Source organism: Bombina bombina, chromosome 5 (assembly GCF_027579735.1).
Source record: "Bombina bombina isolate aBomBom1 chromosome 5, aBomBom1.pri, whole genome shotgun sequence".
NCBI classification, from domain to species: domain Eukaryota; kingdom Metazoa; phylum Chordata; class Amphibia; order Anura; family Bombinatoridae; genus Bombina; species Bombina bombina.
In genome coordinates, this window is record NC_069503.1 from 124,812,361 (window position 1) to 124,837,172 (window position 24,812).

At 39.9% G+C, this 24,812-nt stretch overlaps 1 protein-coding gene across 2 annotated transcripts in view; it reads right to left on the bottom strand.

Annotated features, from left to right (window-relative positions):
• The window catches only part of LOC128660069 (uncharacterized), a 197,112-nt gene that overhangs the window by 123,486 nt on the left and 48,814 nt on the right, over window positions 1-24,812 (bottom strand). For both annotated transcript variants that reach the window (XM_053713677.1, XM_053713676.1), the window contains exon 2: window positions 15,404-15,475. In XM_053713677.1, coding sequence (XP_053569652.1) covers window positions 15,404-15,475 — 72 coding nt within the window. The remainder of the gene's footprint in view (window positions 1-15,403; window positions 15,476-24,812) is intronic.

Sequence of the window (24,812 nt, forward strand, 5' to 3'; positions counted from 1 at the left end):
GAGAACTGCAGGAAGAAAGCAGTTGAGAGATTCCGCCCAAAGAAGAATTTGAGATACTGAATATCCTGGGAGCAGTAGCTAAGCCAAATGGCAATGTTATGAACTGGAAATGTTGGTCCAGGAAAGGAAACCTCAGAACTGAAAATGATCCTTGAGGATCAGAACATGAAGGAATGCATCCTTCCAGTCGATTATAGACCTGAAATGTCCTTCCTGCCAAAGAAGGATAGATCAGATAGTTTGAGGAACCTGTAGAGACAAGTCCAGAGTAGGTTGAAAAGTTCCCCCCTTCTTGGAAACTACGAAGATGTCCATTCAAAATCCTAGACCCCTTTTTGAGTCAGGCACCTGGGCAATTACTCCCAAGAAGTGGAGATCCTGAACACCTTCAAAATAGCTGCTATCTCTCTGGCCTTGAAGATAACCTAGAAAGGATAAATCAACCCCCTGGAGGGTGAGATTTTAACCTATTCAGTATCCCTGGGATACTACCTCTAGTACCCAGGGGTCCCGAACCTCCTGACTCCGGGCATCTTGTTCCAGGACTAGTAACTTCCAAGTCCCCCTGGACTTAAGATTTCCCTTAAATGGGTCAGTAAAGGAGACTTTTCTTGGATACCCTATCCGCGGACCAAGACTCCAACCTAAAGCACCCTGCGTGACAGAACCACAAAACCAGAAGCCTTAGCATTCAGGCAAACAATTGCATATTAGCGTCACAGATAAAGGAGATGGCTATTCTAAGAGCCCTAATCCCGTCCTAGATCTCCTCTAGGGGAGACTCAACCTCAGAACCATTATTCTGCGAGCGGGAAAACTACCCATTAAAGGATAAATAAATTAAATATTGCCGAGCACCATGTAGAGGTATTGCGTATACAAAATAGATATGAAACCACCATGGCTACATTGAAAGACAATTCTCCAAAAAGAAATGTCAGATGCTAAAATTATTATTTGAATAGGACAAGCTGTCCCAGGCATAAAACCTCATATGAGAAACTGACATAGAATCTTATCTACAAATGATAAGATTAGAAACTCAAACCAAACATTATATAACGGGATGAGAATAAAATCTCCTCAACAAGAGAGAGATGAAAATATCCTCAAGTCAGATCCTCAGATCACCCAAGAAAATATATGTATATATATCTATAACGATATACCTGGGCTCAAAACCCCTCCATACAGACAAAAAAGAGGAGCATAAATATAAAACTATTAGTGCCGAAGAGCACTAAAGAAAATATAAGCGTCACATGTGACAAAGTATATCACCAACATTTGCAAATCTCACATAGAGAGATAGTAAGGGTCATATATAGAAAATATGAATGTATAATATAGGCGCGTTATCGCTAGATAACATAGCGGCACCATTTTTTCCGCTGTCAGCCTGCAAAGGAAAGATTTGTCTATAATGGCGGATCTTACTGAGTATCGCTCGCTCTCCCTATCAGTACTACAATTAGTAATCCAGCGTTCAGACTGCCGCAGTTCCAGCTGAGGGAGGAGAGGACTGACCAACATAGCTAATGCTGATGCGCTGTATAGAGACGACGGTAAAATCTTAGTTTAGGGTTCTAAATCATTTTCTCAGCCATATCTCATTATTTTTCTACAAACATTGGTGTGGGGGTTCAGATGAGGGCTACCAACAATGCTGCAGTGTTTGTGTCTCCAGGAACAAAAAGGGGAGTCATATTTTGGGGTGTAAAGTCCCTGTTCTCCCCATAGACTTTCCACAGCCAGCCAGCTCTGCTCACCTACATGGATACATTGTATCAAACCCTCAGCCTATAGGTTTTATACATTTGTAACTGTTTAGTGTACACAGACACTTAAAGCAGCCCTCTCAGTAACAACTGTACAAACTGCTGAAGAAATAATGTGCACACAGCCTTAAAGGGCAGGATAGCACCTGGTCACACAGTCTTAAAGGGCAGGATAGCACCTGGTCACACAGCCTTAAAGGGCAGGATAGCACCTGTTCACATAGTCTTGAAGGGACAGACAAAAAAACCACACAGCCTTGAAAGGGTCAACTAGCACCACACGCACACAGTCTTAAAGGGACAGATCACCATAATGTGCACGCAGCGCAACCTTAAAGGGCAGCTCGACACCTGTTCACAGAGCCTTAAAGGGACAGATCACCGTAAAGTGCACGCAGCGCAACCTTAAAGGACAGCTCGACACCTACGCACAGAGCCTTAAAGGAACAGATCACCGTAATGTACACGCAGCGCAAACTTAAAGGGCAGCTCGACACCTTAAAGGGACAGGTCACTGTAATGTGCACGCAGTGCAATCTTAAAGGGCAGCTCGACACCTGCTCACAGAGTCTTAAAGGGACAGATCACCGTAATGTGCACGCAGCGCAACCTTAAAGAGCAGCTCGACACCTGCGCACACAGCCTTAAAGGGACAGATCACTGTAATGTGCATGCAGCGCAACCTTAAAGGGCAGCTCAACAACTGTTCACAGAGCCTTAAAGGGACAGATCACAGTAATGTGCACGCAGCGCAACCTTAAAGGGCAGCTCGACACCTGCGCACAGAGCCTTAAAGGAACAGATCACCGTAATGTACACGCCGCGCAACCTTAAAGGGCAGCTCGACACCTGCTCACAGAGCCTTAAAGGGACAAATCACCGTAATGTGCATGCAGCGCAACCTTAATGGGCAGCTCGACACCTACGCACAGAGCCTTAAAGGAACAGATCACCGTAATGTACACGCAGCGCAACCTTAAAGGGCAGCTCGACACCTGCGCACACAGCCTTAAAGGGACAGATCAGTGTAATGTGCACGCAGCGCAACCTTAAAGGGTAGCTCGACACCTACGCACCAAGCCTTAAAGGAACAGATCACCGTAATGTACACACAGCGCAACCTTAAAGGGCAGCTCGACACCTGCGCACACAGCCTTAAAGGAAAAGATCACTGTAATGTGCATTAAGCGCAACCTTAAAGGGCAGCTCGAGACCTGCGCACAGAGCCTTAAAGGGACAGATCACCGTAATGTGCATGCAGAGCAACCTTAAAGGGCAGCTCAACACCTGCACACAGAGCCTTAAAGGGAAAGATCACTGCAATGTGCACGCAGTGCAACCTTAAAGGGCAGCTCGGCACCTGCTCACAGTCTTAAAGGGGCAGGCACACACAACCTTTTAGTGAGTTTACACGCACAGTTTTAAAGGGAGCGATAGTATGCATCCCCATGTGATGCACGCAGCCTTAAAGGGACGCTCTGTCTTAACGGGACAGTGGCACGTGCACACACACAAACACATAGAGCACTCTCAGCCTTTAAAAGGACAACTTGCACCACACGCATGCAGCCTAAAAGGGACAGATCACCATAATATTCATGCAGCGCAACCTTAAAGGGCAGCTCGGCACCTGCGCACACAGTCTTTAAGGTACAGGCCCACACAACCTTTAGTGATTAAACGCAAACAATTTTAAAGAGAGCGATAGTATGCATCCACACGCAAAGCACAGCGCCTTAAAGGGACACTCTGTCTTAAAGGGACAGGGGCACGTGCACAGCCTTTAAAAGGACAACTTGCACCATAACCACACAGTGTTAACAGAACAGGTCACACCATGCACACCTAGCGCAGCCTTAGAGGGCAGCTCACCGCCTGCTCACACAGTCTTAAAGAGGCAGGCACACACAACCTTTAGTGGGTAAAGTCACACCACACGCACACAGTCTTAAAGGGAGCGATAACAGTATACATCCACACGCAACGCACACAGCCTTAAAGGGGCACCCAGTATTAAAGTGACAGACACAAACGCAGAGACTTTAAAGGGGAAGCTAACACAACACACACACAGTTTTAATGTTACAGGTGCCACAATGTTCACACACACAGCTTTAAAAGGACAGCTCATGGCATTCACGCACAGCCTTAAATGCTTTAAATGAATGGTTTATGGTACACACAGACTTTGGGGCCAAATTATCAAGTTCCGAATGGAGCTTGATGCCCCGTTTCCGTGCAAGCCTTCAGGCTCACCAGAAATGGCAGTTATGAAGAAGCGGTCTAAAGACCACTGCTCCATTACTGATCTGCTGCCTCTGAGACTGCGGTCTTCAATACGCCCGATACTATACGATCAGGCTGATTGACACCCCCTGCTAGCGACCGATTGGCCGTGAATCTGCAGGGGGCACCATTGCACAAGCAGTTAACTAACAAAAACTGCTTGTGCAATGATAAATGCCGACAGCGTATGCTGTCAGCATTTATCGATGTGCGGCGGACATGATACGCTACATTGTATCATGTCCGTCCGCACTTTAGTAAATCGGCCCCTTAAGACTGTGTGCGTGTGGTGTGACTTTACCCACTAAAGGTTGTGTGTGCCTGCCCCTTTAAGACTGTGTGAGCAGGCGGTGAGCTGCCCTTTAAGGCTGCACTAGGTGTGCATGGTGTGAGCTGTTCCGTTAACACTGTGTGGTTATGGTGCAAGTTGTCCTTTTAAAGGCTGTGCACGTGCCCCTGTCCTCCCTTTAAGACAGAGTGTCCCTTTAAGGCGCTGTGCTTTGCGTGTGGATGCATACTATCGCTCTCTTTAAAACTGTCTGCATTTAACCACTAAAGGTTGTGTGTGCCTGTACCTTAAAGACTGTGTGCGCAGGTGCCGAGCTGCCCTTTAAGGTTGCGCTGCATGAATATTATGGTGATCTGTCCCTTTTAGGCTGTATGTGTGTGGTGCAAGTTGTCCTTTTAAAGGCTGAGAGTGCTCTATGTATTTGTGTGCGTGCACGTGCCACTGTCCCGTTAAGACAGAGCGTCCCTTTAACGCTGCGTGCATCACATGGGGATGCAAACTATCGCTCCCTTTAAAACTGTGCGTGTAAACTCACTAAAAGGTTGTGTGTGCCTGCCCCTTTAAGACTGTGCGCAGGTGTCGAACTGCCCTTTAAGGTTGCGCTGCGTGCACATTGCGGTAATCTGTCCCTTTAAGGCACTGTGCGCAGGTGTCGAGCTGCCCTTTAAGGTTACAGTGATCTGTCCCTTTAAGGCTGTGTGCGCAGGTGTCGAGCTGCCCTTTAAGGTTGCGCTGCGTCCACATGACGGTGATCTATCCCTTTAAGGCTCTGTGCGCAGGTGTCGAGCTGCCCTTTAAGATTGCGCTGCGTGCACATTATGGTGATCTGTCCCTTTAAGGCTCTGTGCGAAGGTGTCGAGCTGCCCTTTAAGATTGCGCTGTGTGCACATTATGGTGATCTGTCCCTTTAAGGCTCTGTGCGCAGGTGTTGAGCTGCTCTTTAAGGTTGCGCTGCATGTACATTACGGTGATCTGTCCCTTTAAGGCTTTGTGCGCAGGTGTCGAGCTGCCCTTTAAGGTTGCACTGCGTGCACATTACGGTGATCTGTCCCTTTAAGGCTCTGTGCGCAGGTGTTGAGCTGCCCTTTAAGGTTGCGCTGCGTGCACATTACGGTTATCTGTCCCATTAAGACTGTGTGCGTGTGCTGCTAGTTGACCCTTTCAAGGCTGTGTGGTTTTTTTGTCTGTCCCTTTAAGACTGTGTGACCAGGTGCTATCCTGCCCTTTAAGGCTGTGTGCACATTATTTCCTCAGCAGTTTGTACAGTTGTTACTGAGAGGGCTGCTTTAAGTGTCTGTGTACAGTAAACAGTTACAAATGTATAAAACCTATAGGCTGAGGGTTTGATACAATGTATCCATGTAGGTGAGCAGAGCTGGCTGGCTGTAGAAAGTCTATGGGGAAAACAGGGACTTTACACCCCAAAATATGACTCCCCTTTTTGTTCCTGGAGACACAAACACTGCAGCATTGTTGGTAGCCCTCATCTGAACCCCCACACCAATGTTTGTAGAAAAATAATGAGATTTGGCTGAGAAAATAATTTAGAACCCTAAACTAAGATTTTACCGAGACAAATAAACTACCTACTGTGATCAGTTGCCTCACACAGACACGAAGTCCCTGATTACACAAACTCCCATCTGCAAAGGAGAATATTCCTGCTCTGTAAGGGGATAGGGACTGAAACATGCGCTGCGATACTGCTCCACATTAACTGCCTGTGTAATGGCGCCTCCCAAGCGCACAAACAAAACGTGACAAAAACGTATACGTATAACTATGAGGTAATCTGAAAGAATAAACTCATGAGCCCTAAGTGGAAATAATAATTATATGAGGGACTCGGGCATCCTAACTGTATTCATCCCTGTTACACTGTGCCCCTAAGAACAGATAGGTACCTAAAAATGTCTGTACAAACGGACCATGCAGGGAAATGAAGCGTGAGGGATTAACATCAGAAACTATAGTGATTAACATCTCCACACATCCTAAAGCCTGGTCTTTCTCATATTTGACCAGCATAGAAGCCGTAAAATTCCCTTATATTGGTTAAAAACCCCGATAGCTGCTCAGCTGCCAAATATCCCACACTTGTGGATATCTATATATATAATATCTATCTATATATATATATATATATACATATATATATATATATATATATATATATATACAAAGCCCCTCATGAAAGTAACAGGTGCCACTAGGTCCCTGATTATGTCAGTCCTTCCTTTATCATCTTCCTTATGAAAAATATATTGAAAAGGACTTACCATTTAGGATCAGCGTTGTGGTGCAGACACAACATCTCAAGGTGTGACATTCTCTCTGCTTTGTGCTGACAGGGACCTGAGTGAAAAGGTGAAAACAGTGTAACTCGTTAACACTGGTTACCCAGGGGTTGTTAGATTAATTATCTAGATAAACTACAGAGAACATCTAGATCTAACGTTCACCACCACTATCACTGAGAGATTTACATGGTTACTTTAAGCACCCCAGTCCTCTCTTAAAGGGATAATACCCATTAAAGGACTATCTTTTCTTCTAACACTTTTTCTGCCATCCTCCTTTAGTGACGAAAGGCAAAGAATGACTGGGGGGATGGGGGAAGTGGGAGGGATATTTGTAGCCTTTGGTGGGGGTGTCTTTGCCTCCTCTGTTGGCCCGGTGTTGATATTCCCAACAGTAATGAATGAAGTTGTGGACTCTCCCTGCCTTTGGAAAGAAATTAACCACAGATCTGGTCTCTGGTTAGTTTTATAAGCGCTAATTGCTACCACGAGCTTGTGGTAGCAATAACCAGCCACTTGTAATGACTGGTTACTTATTGCGTGCTCGCGAGCGATAAATTAGCGCTCCACTTGTAAGCTAGCTCTAAGTGTTTTTTTACTTTGTAAGTGTTAGTAAATACAGTGTCTGCTATTCTGATCAGGTTTTTATCAGTATCTGTGGTAAATGTATTTATATGTATTTATATTGTGCTTGTCTAACAGTCAGGCCATATTTCATACTGAATTTGTACATATAGTTTAGTATATGCAGGTGTTTTGTGTAGGCTGTTTCCTGTTATATAAAACTTGATATAATTATTTGCTAACATTTATATATTTCAGTATGAAGTAAATCCGGACTTCTGGATTCATTCCTTTGTCTTTCAGGAGATTGGGAGTTTTTGTATGAAGCAGATTCCTCCTGATCAGATGACCTGAACCTCTTTGGGAAGACCCCCCTTGATGCAGGAATTATCTAAGTAAGTGACAAAGCTGAAGGTTGTAAGTTTTACTCCAGCTATGGCTGCTTGATTTAAAAGGAGAATCCTGTTAAGGTGGCTGCTTTTACCTTTAGTGTCTAAGGATGAAGGACATTGTTTTGGTTGTCCCTGTTTTTGTCTCAGGCCTGAACTTGATCTTTATGCCAAGAAATAAGGGTCTTTATTATTTTTAGCTTTAGAATTCTAGACAGTATTATAAGGGTACTTGGTCTCAGTTTGGAAGCAATTTATAGTAGGACCTATACCTGCATTTCCTTATCCACTAGCATTACCTTTGCTTGCTCTGGTTGGCATTGTTAGATGTTCCCTGTTTGCTGTCGTCTTACTGTTTTATTTGGATGCAGCTCCTTTTTTTTTATAAGGTTCTAGGAGCATTATTGACGGTAATCAGTGTTTAGTGGATGTTATTGTCCCTTATCAGGTTGTTATTTTTGTGCAGGATTTTTATTTATGGTCTTTTATCTATGCCCATATCCAGCTTAGAGGGTGTCTTTTCCAGGAGACATTATGATTCTATCCTAATGTGTTTATTGCTGGTAGACTCATGGAGAATATACTTCAGAAGGTGTCTGTCCAGGAATTCTGCCTCTTTCCCATCAGTTGCTCACTGCATTTGCAACGCTTTTCTCTGTTTAGGCGCTATCAGTGGTAAGGATGGGCGAATATTTTGCAACATTCGAAAAATTAAATGAATTTTAAAGGGACACTCAAGTCCAAATTAAACTTTTATTATTCAGATAGAGCAGGCAATTTTAAACAACTTTCCAATTTACTTCCATTAAAAAAAAGTGCACAGTCTTTTTATATTTAAACTTTTTGAGTCACCACCTCCTACTGAGCATGTGCAAGAATTCACAGAATAAGTGTATATGCATTTGTGACTGGCTGCTTGCTGTCACATGGTACGTGTATGCATTTGTGATTGGCTGATGGCTGTCACATGGTACAGGGGGAGTGGAAATAGACATAACTTTTAAAATTGTCAGAAAAAAAATCTACTATTCATTTGAAATTCAGACTAAGTGCAATTGCATTGTCTTGTTATCTTGCATTTGTTGATTATGCAAATCTACTGTGTTGACTGGTCCTTTAACACATTTATTCGTTTTGAATTTCGATTGTTTGTACAATATTCTAACATTCATTTAATGTAATAGTATTTCTAATGCTCTCTTTAAATGTAATATTTGATTTTAATTTTCTAATAATTCGATTAGAATAATGCAATATTCGAATTCTAAAAATTCTAATTGATATATTTGTATCTATTATGTATCAATTTACTAAATTTCCTACCACATGAACTATTGAACTTCTGAATAATATTTATTAAATTTAATGTTACATTCGAAATTTTGAATGTGGATATTCAATCTAATTATGAACATTCAAATATGAAAGTGACATTCAAAAATTGTAAATAGCATTCGATTATAGAACTTTTAGAATATTCGTTCTTATCAACATTTGATTATGCAAATCGAATTTCTACAATAACATTCGTTCTAACATTCAAATTCGAATATAAACACATTCACCCATCCCTATTGGTTGCAAATCAGTTTTCTGCCCTCTTTGTTCTTTTTCACAGGAAATTTGCTAATCTTCCTGATGTGTAATGTTTTGTTCAGGCGTTATCTAGAATGAAAACTGTATTCAGACTTTTCTCTCCTCTTTGGAATCTTTTTTGTGTTGGAAAGTTTTGCAGTTTCCTCTTTTTGAACCTATGCATAAGGTGGATATATTATAAAGCTTATTTCCTGGAAAGCTTTAAAGGGACACTGAACCCAATTTTTTTCTTTTGTGATTCAGATAGAGCATGCAATTTTAAGCAACTTTCTAATTTACTCCTATTATCAATTTTTCTTCGTTCTCTTGCTATCTTTTTTTTTAAAAAAAGAAGGCATCTAAGCTTTTTTGGTTCAGACTCTGGACAGCATTTTTTTTATTGGTGGATGAATTTTTCCACCAATCAACAAGGACAACTCAGGTTGTTAACCAAAAATGGGCCGGCATCTAAACTTACATTCTTGCATTTCAAATAAAGATACTAAGAGAATGAAGAAAATTTGATAATAGGAGTAAATTAGAAAGTTGCTTAAAATGTCATGCTCTATCTGAAGCACAAAAGAAAAAAATTGGGTTCAGTGTCCCTTTAAGACTTTTGGCTACTTCATCTGCACTTTCTTCTGATCCTCCTTATCTGGTTTTTCATAAGGATAAAGCTGTTTTCAGAACTTCTTTTGATTTTTTTGCCTAAAGTTGTTTCTTCTGAAAATATGAATAGGGAACTTGTAGTTCCTTTCCTTTGTCCTGATCCTAAGACTTTTTTGTATTTTTTATGTTGTCCAGGCTCTGGAATATTTGAGTTTTCTAAGATTTCAGACAAACTCTAGATTTGATTATTTATTTTTCAGGTAAGTGCAAGGGGCAGAAGGTGTCTTCTGTTGCTCTGGCATCTTGGATTAAGCAATTAATTCAGATGGTTTATGTAGAAGCAGGTCAAACCCCTCCTTAGTGTATGTCAGCTCATTCTTCTCACTCTGTATCCACTTCCTGGGCATTTAAGAATGAGGCCTCTGGATTAAATTTGCAAGGCAGCTACTTGGTCATCCATGCATACTTTTAATAAATTCTACCATTTTAATGTTTTTGCTTTATCGGAATCTGCTTTTGGTAGGAAAGTGCTTCAGGTAGTTGTTGCTTCTAGGACTCAGTTTTCTGTTTTTAAACTACATTTATAAAGTTATATAATAATAATTTTTCTGTTTTGGGGTATTTTTTCCTATGGTTAAAGGATGTTTAACACTTCCTTTTTTCATCCATTACTCGTGGCCTCTGCCACAGCTTGGTTATTGGTTCCCAGGAGTAATGGATTGTGGACTCTTATCACCTATATGAAAGTAAACATAATTTATATCTTGCCTGATAAATTCCTTTCTTTCAGGGTGATAAGAGTCCACGAGGCCCAACCTATAAGGGTTTCACCCTGACTTCAAAGGTTATTTGCAGCTTTTTATCTTGGCTACCATGTTTAGACTCAACTTTTGATACGTTGAATTTAATAAAGTTGATATTTTTAATATAGCCACCAAGTAGTGCCTGCTTTTGCTCTCCTGGATCCTTATGGATTTAGCGTCTTTATCAGCTGCCGTTACGGCACTCCAGACTTTTTGGAGGTATATGACTTGACTTCCGTCACTAACGCTGACAGTTGCCGTGTTCCAGAGGACACTGTTTGTGCAATCCCAGAATTATGATGTCAACACTTCATATTTAACTGCCTCAGTCCTGTTTGCCATTGCCCTTGCATTGTCTCTGATCTTTCTGTGAGTTCCTGTGTTCCTGACTCTGTGTATAACCTGGCTTGTTTGACGTCCCTTATGGTTCCTAATCCCTGACTTGTTCCTGACTTCGCTGATCTTCATGTTCCTGACCCCGGCTTGTCTGACTACTCGCTTTGGTTCCTGACCTGGCTCGTCTATCAGCTCTGGCTTTGAATCCTGGGTTGTCATTTGGTTTTTGGACTCGTTATATTTTTTTTGTTATTTTTTAATAAAGTTGTGATTAATTTAGCATTTCACGTCTCTGTCTGGTTCCTATAACCTGACACCGCTATGATTTTTTAAATATTATGTATGTTCTATTTTTGGCACAACCCTTTTTTCCCATTTTCTCTACTTATTTTGCTGTATTTTCATCTTACTGTCTCTGTCAGCTTGGCTATACGTCAGACTGATTACTATAGAGGTGGGAGGGTTTATTTAGAGCTCTGAGGTTTGGGAATCTTTGCCTACTCCTAATGACAGGAAAGGTAATTCCCAGGAGTAGAGGATCGTGGACTCTTATCACCATGAAAGAAAGGAATTTATCAGGTAAGATATAAATTATGTTTTTGTAATTCAGACATCGCAGACCATTTTAAAAAAGTTTCAAATTTACTTCTGTTATCAAATTTGCTTTGTTCCCATGAAATTCTGTGTTGAAGAGATACCTAGGTAGGCATCTGGAGCACTTCATGGTAGGAAATAGTGCTGCCCATCTAGTGCTCTTGGAAATTAATAACATTCTTGCAAAATCTGCTGCCCTATAGTGCTCCAGAATTGGGCTGGCTCCTAAGCTTATGTCCCTGTTTTTCAACAAAAGATACAAAGAGAATAAAGAAGAGAAAATGATAATAGAACTAAATTAGAAAGTTTTTTAAAATTGCATGCTCTATCTGAATCATGAAAGAAAAATGTTTTGTTTCATATCCCTTTAATGGACTGCAGTGGGAGTAAATAGTAGTAAGGACTATTTGAATTGAGGGAGGTTGCGTCAGCCATTGTAGTTAAAGGCTGTTGGGTTAATCTGTGCTTAGGGGTAATTGTGTTGTGTTAATCAATATAGTTAACGGGTATATGGGGTGAAGTTGTGGTTAGAGTTAATTGTAATCAGGTTTGGGACATCTATAATGTTAAATTGAGGTAGTGGGGGGGAACTTCCGGGCGGCGGCCATGACAGGTCGCTCAATTGCTAGCTCCTATAAATCTCTACACTTTTTTGCCTCTAAACAACCTTTATAATCACCATCACTCAGCCAAAACTATCGCAAGAGGCATAGCTTGAGATACTCAACAACCAGCACTAATTTTTTTCCAAAATTGAGGATCGCTACAGTTGACCGGAGACTTTTTGAGGTTGAGGCCTCCTAATCAACCCCCCGGCAGAGTTCTCTCGGGTCTCTGTCGTTAAAGGTACCTAGAGGGTACTAGTACTATACATATTCAGTGGGATTCCCTTGTTTTATATACAAAATGAAGCATACAGAAGCCATTCTACTTGAACAGATCGCCACTCTCCTAAACGATCATTTTGCTCGGCTTATGAGGGACATAGCTGCAGCATGGGGAAATGGCGGCGATCATTTTCAACAACGCAGCATGGTTACAGCCAAAGCGGTAAGATCTAGCCCAGAGTTGCCTGCTGAGGGTAGCATCTTGTTCAGACAGCGGACCGAGACACCTCCAACTTATACATGCTACAAGGAGAGAGAGACTGATACAGGGAACAGTGAGAGATCAATTACAGGGAACTACACTAAGCCATCCAAAACTCATACTGCCTTGCTTTCGGCTCCTGTGAAGACTCGGCGCCGCCCTGCTCAGAGGAAAAAAGTGATAGTCAGACGAGTAAGGAAGGCTAAAGGGCCAATGCTTGGGGTGACAGTCAAAACAGTTGCGGTAATGTACCGCGTTACATACAGCCGACGTAGAGACTCACAGGCGGACACATGTGGACTCATCCAGGCAAACGGGCAAATTTATCCCGACATCTACTGCAACCGAGTATACACTGCACCTCTCAGCTCTGCATGGAAAATCGGTGTGGGTTAGTCCCCCACGTACTTACATGCCATACGAGGATGAGCAGGGGACTCTTCCTATCCCCTAAGGTGCCGGAACATTTGCAATCACACGGATTCTTTAGCATGTGCCTGGGGGCTAAGTTTTAGTCTTGTAGTTAACTAGTACTTCAAAGTGTAACAGTTATATTTTCATGTTGGTTTTCCCAGATACCCTGAAAGCGTTTTTCCTTTCTCATAAAGTCAATAGTAGTTATATGTTTACAGTTGAAATAGCTCATTCTACTCCCATATGCTCATATGTTTACAATGTATGGTTCTATTCAGTCAGATGTAATAGCTTCACCTCAGCAATACTCTGTTTTCATAGCATTAGACTGTTCACATAGATGCCCTATGTATGTATTTCCGAAATGGAGACTATTTGCTAACAATAATTGTCATTATCTGTCCCTTTGGTATGTGTGTGTGTAAGGGCTTATGAATGTGATATATATTATGTGGCAATCAAATTCCCACCCCATGTTGCGTTCAAGGCTTAGACTGTGTTTCTTTCCCTTTTTTCTTTATTAGCATAACCTAGGGAAATGCATTCCTCTACTAAAATGATGGCGCTCTTATTGTTCTCCTATTCTTTCAGTCTTCCCCCTAGGGAACTGGTTAAGGATGGGCTGGCTAACTGGCAACTAAAATATTTTTGGAGAAATATGTAAAGGGGGGGGGGGGGGGTCTGTCGCCTACGGCCGGGGCGGTGGACTCTCTTATATCTTGCAGATATTAGCTCTATGTAATTTAATCCAACTCCATGTAACTTAGCTTAATTCATACTAATCCACTCTTTACAGTTCTCAACAGATGTTTCATACTGGGTTACTCAGTCAGTCACTTTTTTTTTTCCTTTAGTTGCTTGGTCACACTATCACTCTGCCCAGCCCTCTTCAATCTATATTCCTTTATACCTGCATTATTGGTGGTCTGGTTTACAGGGTGAACTATTTGCAGCCTATCCTAACGTTAAGTACTTGGCAATGAACCCTTTTTGCAATCCTTACATATAATTATTGCAGTCTCTCTTTTCATAGGCGCCAAGCTGAGAAGTAATTTTAGCTCCCTTTGATTATCCTAGTGCTATCTACCCCCTGTATTAGTGCTTGCAAGTCTGCCATGAGCTTTTTGGAGCCTTCACAGCCTATTATTGTAATGCTGCCCAGCTTATCACGCTTCCCTATTATTATTTCCCATACCATATGCTGTACAGAGTTATATAATCTTCACATAATATATTAAAAGTGAGCGAGTACCACTCCTTCCCCTATCACATATTACTTTAGCTCCGCTCACATTGAGTCATATAAAAATCCCCTTCCCAGATAACTATAAAAACTTGAGGTGTACCAACTGAGGCCCAAGAGAGGTCTCCTTATCCTAGATTACCTTCTTCCTCTATGTATACTCATTTTTAAGCACTAAAGGTCCAAAAGTGACCTATTGAGTCATGTTGGAAGGTTTCGCAAGGTACAGGCATGAAGTAGTAAGGCCGCTAACTTAATCTGTTAAATATATATTTTCTGTGCCGCAAGATGCAGTGTGAACATATTGTTTTTGCAATGCCATATACTGTAATTCTATTTACGCAAATGTATACATGTTGTATGCCTGTTCTACTCACCTCAATAAAAATATTTAAAAAAAACGAAAAAAACGAAAAAAAAAAAAACCTCCAAATATACTCCAAAGAGTTAGACTCACAAATACTGAGCTTTACCGAGCTCTGTCATATCTGTGCAATGGTTTGATTATGGAACAAAACTCGCCCACGCTAATCTGGATCTTTAAAATTTTTTAAAACTTAAAAGAAATATCAAAACAAATAAAATAATCTCAGTAAAAAAAAAAAAAAATTGAGGTAGTGGGAGGTCACAATTAGTGTTAATTGCAATAGAAGGCTTCAGACAGCTGTTATGTAGTATTGGGTGGAAGTTTGTGGTTGATGGCAAAAAGTAGGTACATCATCTCCCTGTGTGTTACTGGTAAGTGGGGATCCATGATCAGTGTATGTTACTGGTAGCACAGGTGGAGTCAAACCTCCACATGTTATTGGTTGCTGGTGGGTTCATATGATTGATCTGTGTGTATATTAATGGCACACAAGGGGAATAAATTAATGCAAGGTTTGAGGAATATATATGTGTTTAGAGAAATCTTAGGTGGGGTAAGGGTGGAGGTAGAAATTGGTTTTTGGAGAGGCGTAGTTTAATTAACTGGTGGTATGCAGAACCTAATATTTTGCTACCTATAAATGCTCCATTAATATCCAGTACAGTTATTGAAGAACTTCTCTGTTCAAAATTCATATCGAACATAATATATTCCAAACGTAGGACTTTTAGATATGCATTAACGTATGCAGAAATAAATATATTTACCATAGACAATACGCTATGTGATCCAATTGCAGTAGGATCAAATTCATCCCACGACCATTCTTGCCAAGTCTCCTGTAAAGAGAAAACAGTCAGTAAAATTGGTTTAGGATTCCTGGCTTTAGGTTAGAAGAGATTAATGGAATTACAATAGAATAATTATTTTTACAAAAGAAAATATCCACTGCTATAGATGCCTGTGATCCATAGCAAATGTGGTAAATGAAACTACCCATAATGCTTTGAGCTACAAACATAGGAAGTTGTGGAACAAAACCATTAAGATTAAATACATTTAAAAAAAAGGCTGCACCCAGGATAGAATAAAATAAAAAAATAAAAAACATTTATATGGAGGGAGACACCCAACAACTTGACACATTTTGTACTATATCAAGTCATAGATTAGTCATAGATTTAGTTATGGTTATGAGTAAGTCCTTAAAGGGACACACTGGGATATATAAAGTATATATAGTAAGTATATATAATAAGTAATATAAAATGTTTAATTATGGACGGTGAAACTGTACATTTTATTTATCTTGCCCCTTTAAAAAGAATAATAATAATAGTTTTCCTATTCTAATAACTAGAAATGCACACTGCAGATTTCACAAGCCTAACCCTATTACATATCTGTCCCTTATTGACCTCAGCAGTAACCATAAGATAAGGAACTGCAAATTGATAACATGATGACAGTGGTTAGACCTCTTTACTTCCGTAACAAGTCCAGAAATAAGGCAAATGGTGGGTGTTTTTGGCTGTTGAAAAAAACAATTGCAGCAAACAAGGTTTTGATGCAATAAAAAAAAATGTCACACTCTCCTAGTATGTAAATTTATTGCAAGACACAGAAACATATTGGGCCAGATTACAAGTGGAGCGTTATTTAATGCCGAACTTAGAATATCGCATGTACGTTCAGTCATTCATGTATCCCCCATAGAAGTCAAAAGAGCAAAAATAGTTGGAAAAACCTAACACCCAACTCTCATCGTCTCATGTGTGTGTGATATATACCATTGTGCACATAACAACAGGTTGATATGGTTCATACCAACTGATAATCTCAATATCACACAATGTGCGCTAACCTGACACGAAAATATTAATATCTCCCATTCTAATGTGCTTCACATATAAGAATATGTTCTATTTATTCACAAATACATATTTCAATATATATCAGATGGTATTTTGGTACAACATATATTTATACATACATACATACATACATATATATATCAGGTTCTGGGGAAGACAACAGCTAAGATAGAAAAAGGAAGTTGTTGTAGGTAGTTTAGGATTTTTTAGTGTTAGGTTTTTTTATTTTGGGGGGTTTGTTGGGTGGTGGGTTTTACTGTTAGAGGGGGGACTTAGTATTTTTTAAGGTAAAAGAGCTTTTTAACTTAGGGCAATGCCCTACAAAAGGCACTTTTAAGGGCTATTGGTAGTTTAGCATTAGATTAGGCTTTTTTTTTATTTTGGGGGGGGCTTTTTTATTTTCATAGGGATTAGGTTTATTTTTTATTTTGGATAATTTTGTTAATTATTTTCTGTAATGTTGGACTTTTTTAATTTTTTTGTAATCTTAGTTTAATTTCATTTTTTTTTTATTTTTAAGTAATGTTAGCTTTTTTATTTTAATAGTAACTTACGGCTAGATTTAGAGTTTTGTCGGTAACGACCCGCGTAGCTAACGCTGGCTTTTTTCTGGCCGCACCTTTAAAATAACTCTGGTATTGAGAGTCCACAGAAAGGCTGCGTTAGGCTCCAAAAAAGGAGCGTAGAGCATATTTAACGCAACTGCAACTCTCGATACCAGAGTTGCTTACGGACGCGGCCAGCCTCAAAAACGTGCTCGTGCACGATTCCCCCATAGGAAACAATGGGGCTGTTTGAGCTGAAAAAAAACCTAACACCTGCAAAAAAGCAGCGTTCAGCTCCTAACGCAGCCCCATTGTTTGCTATGGGGAAACACTTCCTACGTCTGCACCTAACACCCTAACATGTACCCCGAGTCTAAACACCCCTATCCTTACACTTATTAACCCCTATTCTGCCGCCCCCGCTATCGCTGACCCCTGTATATTATTTTTAACCCCTAATCTGCCGCTCCGTAAACCGCCGCTACTTACATTATCCCTATGTACCCCTAATCTGCTGCCCCTAACACCGCCGACCCCTATATTATATTTATTAACCCCTAATCTGCCTCCCACAACGTCGCCTCCACCTGCCTACACTTATTAACCCCTAATCTGCCGAGCGGACCGCACCGCTATTATTATAAAGTTATTAACCCCTAATCCACCTCACTAACCCTATAATAAATAGTATTAACCCCTAATCTGCCCTCCCTAACATCGCCGACACCTAACTTCAAACATTAACCCCTAATCTGCTGACCGGAGCTCATCGCTATTCTAATAAATGTATTAACCCCTAAAGCTAAGTCTAACCCTAACACCCCCCTAAATTAAATATAATTTTAATCTAACGAAATTAATTAACTCTTATTAAATAAATTATTCCTATTTAAAGCTAAATACTTACCTGTAAAATAAATCCTAATATAGCTACAATATAAATTATAATGATATTGTAGCTATTTTTGGATTTATATTTATTTTACAGGTAACTTTTTATTTATTTTAACCAGGTACAATAGCTATTAAATAGTTAAGAACTATTTAATAGCTAAAATAGTTAAAATAATTACAAATTTACCTGTAAAATAAATCCTAACCTAAGTTACAATTAAACCTAACACTACACTATCAATAAATAAATTAAATAAAATACCTATAATTATCTACAATTAAACCTAACACTACACTATCAATAAATAAATTAAATACAATTCCTACAAATAAATACATTGAAATAAACTAACTAAAGTACAAAAAATAAAAAAAAAACTAAGTTACAAAAAATAAAAAAATATTTACAAACATTAGAAATATATTACAACAATTTTAAACTAATTACACCTACTCTAAGCCCCCTAATAAAATAACAAAGCCCCCCAAAATAAAAAAATGCCCTACCCTATTCTAAATTACTAAAGTTCAAAGCTCTTTTACCTTACCAGCCCTGAACAGGACCCTTTGCGGGGCATGCCCCAAGAAGTTCAGCTCTTTTGCCTGTAAAAAAAACCATACAATACCCCCCCCCAACATTACAACCCACCACCCACATACCCCTAATCTAACCCAAACCCCCCTTAAATAAACCTAACACTAAGCCCCTGAAGATCTCCCTACCTTGAGTCGTCTTCACCCAGCCGAGCCAAATTCTTCATCCAAGCGGAAAAAGAAGAGGTCCTCCATCCGGTAGAAGTCTTCATCCAAGCGGGGCAGAAGAGGTCTTCCATCCGATTGAAGTCTTCATCCAAGCGGCATCTTCTATCATCATCTATCCGGAGCGGAGCGGCAGCATCCTGAAGACCTCCGACGCGGAACATCCATCCTGGTCGACGACTGAACGACGAATGACGGTTCCTTTAAATGACGTCATCCAAGATGGCGTCCCTCGAATTCCGATTGGCTGATAGGATTCTATCAGCCAATCGGAATTAAGGTAGGAAAATTCTGATTGGCTGATGGAGTCAGCCAATCAGAATCAAGTTCAATCCGATTGGCTGATCCAATCAGCCAATCAGATTGAGCTTGCATTCTATTGGCTAATCGGAACAGCCAATAGAATGCGAGCTCAATCTGATTGGCTTGGATTAGTTAGTTTATTTCATTGTATTTATTTGTAGGAATTGTATTTAATTTATTTATTGATAGTGTAGTGTTAGGTTTAATTGTAACTTAGGTTAGGTTTTATTTTACAGGTAAATTTGTAATTATTTTAACTATTTTAGCTATTAAATAGTTCTTAACTATTTAATAGCTATTGTACCTGGTTAAAATAAATACAAAGTTACCTGTAAAATAAATATTAATCCTAAAATAGCTATAATATAAATATAATTTATATTGTAGCTATATTAGGATTTATTGTACAGGTAAGTATTTAGCTTTAAATAGGAATAATTTATTTAAGAAGAGTTAATTAATTTTGTTAGATTAAAATTATATTTAATTTAGGGGGGTGTTAGTGTTAGGGTTAGACTTAGCTTTAGGGGTTAATACATTTATTAGAATAGCGGTGAGCTCCAGTCGGCAGATTAGGGGTTAATAATTGAAGTTAGGTGTCGGCGATGTTAGGGAGGGCAGATTAGGGGTTAATACTATTTATTATAGGGTTAGTGAGGCGGATTAGGGGTTAATAACTTTATTATAGTAGCGGTGCGGTCCGCTCGGCAGATTAGGGGTTAATAAGTGTAGGCAGGTGGAGGCGATGTTGAGGGGGGCAGATTAGGGGTTAATAAATATAATATAGGGGTCGGCGGTGTTAGGGGCAGCAGATTAGGGGTACATAGCTATAATGTAGGTGGCGGCTCTTTGTGGTCGGCAGATTAGGGGTTAATTATTGTAGGTAGCTGGCTGCGACGTTGTGGGGGGCAGGTTAGGGGTTAATAAATATAATAAAGGGGTTGGCGGTGTTAGGGGCAGCAGATTAGGGGTACATAAGTATAACATAGGTAGCGGTCGGCAGATTAGGGGTTAAAAAATGTAATCGAGTGGCGGCGATGTGGGGGGACCTCGGTTTAGGGGTACATAGGTAGTTTATGGGTGTTAGTGTACTTTAGAGCACAGTAGTTAAGAGCTTTATGAACCGGCGTTAGCCCAGAAAGCTCTTAACTACTGACTTTTTTCTGCGGCTGGAGTTTTGTCGTTAGATTTCTAACGCTCACTTCAGACACGACTCTAAATACCGGAGTTAGAAAGATCCCATTGAAAAGATAGGATACGCAATTGACGTAAGGGGATCTGCGGTATGGAAAAGTCGCGGCTGAAAAGTGAGCGTTAGACCCTTTTTTGAATGACTCCAAATACCGGCGGTAGCCTAAAACCAGCGTTAGGAGCCTCTAACGCTGGTTTTCACGGCTACCGCCAAACTCCAAATCTAGGCCATAGTATTTATTAATTTAGGTAATTGTGATTAATTTAGGGGGTGTTAGGTTAATTATTTGCGTTGTGGGGGTTTGGCGGATTAGAGGTTAATACATTTATAAGGTTTGTTGCGATGTGGGTTAATGGCGGATTAGGGGTTAATAGTTTTTTTGTTTTTTTTTTAAATAATCTTTCTTTTATTGAGGTGATATGTAATTACAGCACAACAGAATATATGTCCAGATACATATCAAGCTTGAAAAGTACATCTTACGATAACAAGTGCAATGTCTATTAGATATATATATAAATAAAAGCTTTAACCAGAGAGAATAACAAGATCACCAGTGGGGGTGTAGTTTCTGGCAAATGTTATAAGGGTATATCTGAAATGTAGATCATAAGATGTATAATATATAAAGAGTACTAAGAAGGGCTTGTGCGTGAAAGAAATGAGTAGCTGGTACATATAATAATGAAACCTCTTTTTAGAACCTTAGATTTAGTGGGAATAAAGATGGTCCCCACATTACTATGGAAGTCACACAATAAGTTATCTACTCTAAATGAGTTTTAAGTAATATGGGGGTTAGTTTGCAGGTTTTATTTGGGGGAGGGGAAATCCAGCAGGCCAGAGCCGCTCTAAATGAGGGAGAGGAGGGGGGGGGGCAGAGTCTGTTAGGATGAAAGTCTGAAAGGGCTTTTGGGTCCCTAGAAATCTTAAGTATAAAGCGTAAGGGGGAACTTCCTGAGGAAATTCCGTATAGGGGGATGACCTGATATATTGTGTGGAAGTGCAGACAAAAGGAGGACAATCAATCTTTATATAAATAGAATAGTGTGGGCAAACATTATTGAGGTGATATGGGACTTTTAAGATCTGGTATAAAAGGGGAGGTGTTAGTCAAGGAGTAGCCTCCATGGGACTATACTGTAGATAGCATTGAGCTACAGTGGATGAGTGCATAACTTAAGGCTACGTTTCTATTGCTACAAAATGCATAGATCAGAAGCATAGTATATCACTAATTTGTATTTTATAATAGTGTATATGAGGTTCCCTACATTAGACCTTACGATGGTTTATTTGAAGTAGTCCGGGAGACATATACTTAAAGGGACAGTATACTGTAAAATAGTTTTAACCTTAATGTGTTTACAATTGATTTTTTTACCAACTGCAGAGCAAAAATGTATGAAAATTAGCTTTTTAAGGCTTATTTGTGTATATTAAAGCTCTGATTTTGTGTTTTAAAGCCACAACCTAATAAAATAGGTTGAGCTTGTAGATATAATCAGATCTCATTACTGTATCACATTGTGCACACATACCTGCTTCTTTATCTTATATCTGTCCTTAAAACAATCACCAATACTTTGAGAGAACAATGGAAAATCAACATTTTATTACCTTATCTCTGCTATATCGCACTGGGAGTGTAATTTATTCTGCTGGCTGTGTTTACAAAGCTTATCTATAGCTGGTACGCGCGGCCACAAACTTTCAGGATAGGTGGGGATACCACATGCTAAATCAACAATTTCAAATGCCAATATAAGGGTAAAGGAGCTACTTGTAAACAATTTAATACACTCCAGCAGGTAAAGTGGATCATTGGGAAAAAATTAAAGGGGAGAACATTTTTGAGTAAACTGTCCCTTTAAGCTATTGAGACTGATATTTTTCCATTTAAACTAACCTAGGGTGGGGTAAGTTGTAATGTGGTTTTGAAGCTTAATTGAACCTTAGGTGTTTTGAATTAGAAATATAATGAAATTTACCAGAAGGGCCAGACTACAAAAAACATGAGGACTTAAGACTAAACATTTACCCTCTATATAGAATCTGGGCAGGGGGGCATGAATATAAAGAGAGAGTACTTTATGTATAAAGTGTTATAAGGAGACTATGAATTACAAACTTATAGTTTTGTAATTAGATAAGACTTTTAACTCAAAATGTCTAACTGTAAATAAGGTAGACTAAGATGTTTTGCCCTCACATATCTATAGGAACTATATGTGCATTTTGAGTATAGAGGTTAGTTTAACTCACAAAACACGACTAAGGACAATAGTCAGCATTGTGTAACAGCCAACATGCATACTAAGTAAATGTAAGGAGAATACCTCTGTAAAAACTGAAAATGGAAATATCAGATTAATTAGCAACAAAACAACTGATTGTCAGAGCATTTTTGCCGTCAAGATATATGTAAGCAGAGGGTGCCAAATAAAATCTCAAACATTGAGTTATTATACTACAGGCCTCTCAAGTTAGTGAGGAACATATTATAACGCTGATATGCAGAACAATACACAGAGTAGGGTACAAATATACATCTGGTGGCTTCATGTCTCAAGTTGTGGAGACTAACACAGTTGTAAGGAAAATTGTACAGCAACCAAAGCTGGCCTCATGGTATATTACCTGTGGAACATTATATTTATAGGGTATTAAGCTTTAGAGCTTAATTGACATCCATACTCATCTGTAAGTAGAATTGTGCAGTAACCAAATCTAACATTATAATATAATACATATGCAACTTTTGACAAATAGGGCATTAAACTTTAGGACCGAACTGGCAAGTACACTCCTCTGACATGAAAGTTGTGCAATAACCAAAACTGGGGATATAATATATTGTATATAGAACGTTATATACATGTAGGTTATAAAGCTTTAGAACTTAAGTGATAGAGACACTCAACTGTAATGGAAATCGTACAGCAACCAGGTCTGGTATTATAACTTATTACAAAAGAAGCGTTACACATATAAGTCATGAAATTTCAGGCCACAATTGCAAAGGATGTGATCATCTAAGGTTTTTACAGCCCTATAAGTCTTTTAGTTAGGCGCTATGAAGAGGTCGCCGTCTCCACATAAAGCTAACCTATACCGGCTCTCAGGTGCACCAGAGTGGGGGTATATTCAACAGGCTGCCTATACTCCTGATCAACGTAACTGAGGTATGTTCTATAACACTGTAAGCCAAGTCCGGGTGTTGCCTCCTGTGATCCAATATCGCACCAGTAAATGCGATGTTCTTTCTGTAGTCCCCAGTACTTAAGCATATCTCCTTCCGAATACCAGATGGACCCAGAGCAGCTGTGACAGGAAACTTGTGTGCCAAAACCGGGAGGACAGTATAGGGAGCGCTCTTGCTCTGTTGGATCTAGAGGCAAGTTGGCCCATGCTACGGTATAACCGGTATTCTTGATTGCTCTACTCTCATTTCCCCCAGTCCTCCACCGGGTGCCAGCCGCAACTCCCGCAATGGGGACCGGGGGAGAGAAGATGGGACCCGAGATTGCGGTTGTGTAGGCAAGTTGATCCTCTCTTGCCGTCAGACTGAATAAGGCAAGAGAATTAGTTTGCTAATAATAATATTAAAGTCCTCCATGAGTCCAAATATCCTGAGTGTCGGAAGCACGCCAACTATAACTGGAGGGCTTAGGAAATTAGCGAGGTCAGGAAGTTAGGCCCTCTCATGAGTATGTAACTTTAGACGGGTCCCCAAGGTCATTCATGCGGCCAGCTCAACTTGGATGTGCACAATAGCTAGGGATGTAATGTTATCAGGCTTCTGTAGCGTAGATGATGCCGCTTAAGTAAGATATATAACAAATATCTTAAGTATCACTCGGAGATCCTAAAAATGCGTTCATGCTCGTTCACAGCTTAGACACGCCCCCCCGGGGTTAATAGTTTTAATAGGTGCTCTGCAATGGGGGTTAATGGCGGATTATGGGTTAGTACATTTATTAGGTAGTTTACGATGTTGGGGTTGGCAAATTTAGGGGTTAATTACTTTTACTAGAAAGATTGCAATCTGGGTGAATGGCGGATTAGGGGTTAATAGTTTAATTAGGCATATTGCGTTGTGGGGGGGTTGTCGGTTTAGGGGTAATACATTTATTATTAGTTGCATTACAATGTGGGAGGATTGCAGATATAGGGGTTTTTATGTGTCGGGTTTATTTTTGGGAGGCGAGTTAGACTTTTACAAGAAATTTGATATTTATTTTTATTTTCGTAGGTGCCGGCAGTTTCTAAAGTGCCGTAAATCACTGGTGACTCCAGAAATTTGTATTTACACTCATTTCTGGACATTGCTAGTTTATCTGACTTACGGCACTTTATGAACCGCCGGCAGGGTTTATGTGAATCCCTGATGTGCGAGGTGAAATTACGTGCAGCGCGGGTTTCAGCAGTTCTCCCACCCTTATACACACACACACACAGATACATTCCCCCACCCTTATACACACACAATCATTCTCTCACCCTTATACACACACAAGCCTTTTCTCACCCTTATACACACACACATATAAGCATTCTCCTACCCTTATAAACACTCACACACACACACACACACACACACACACAC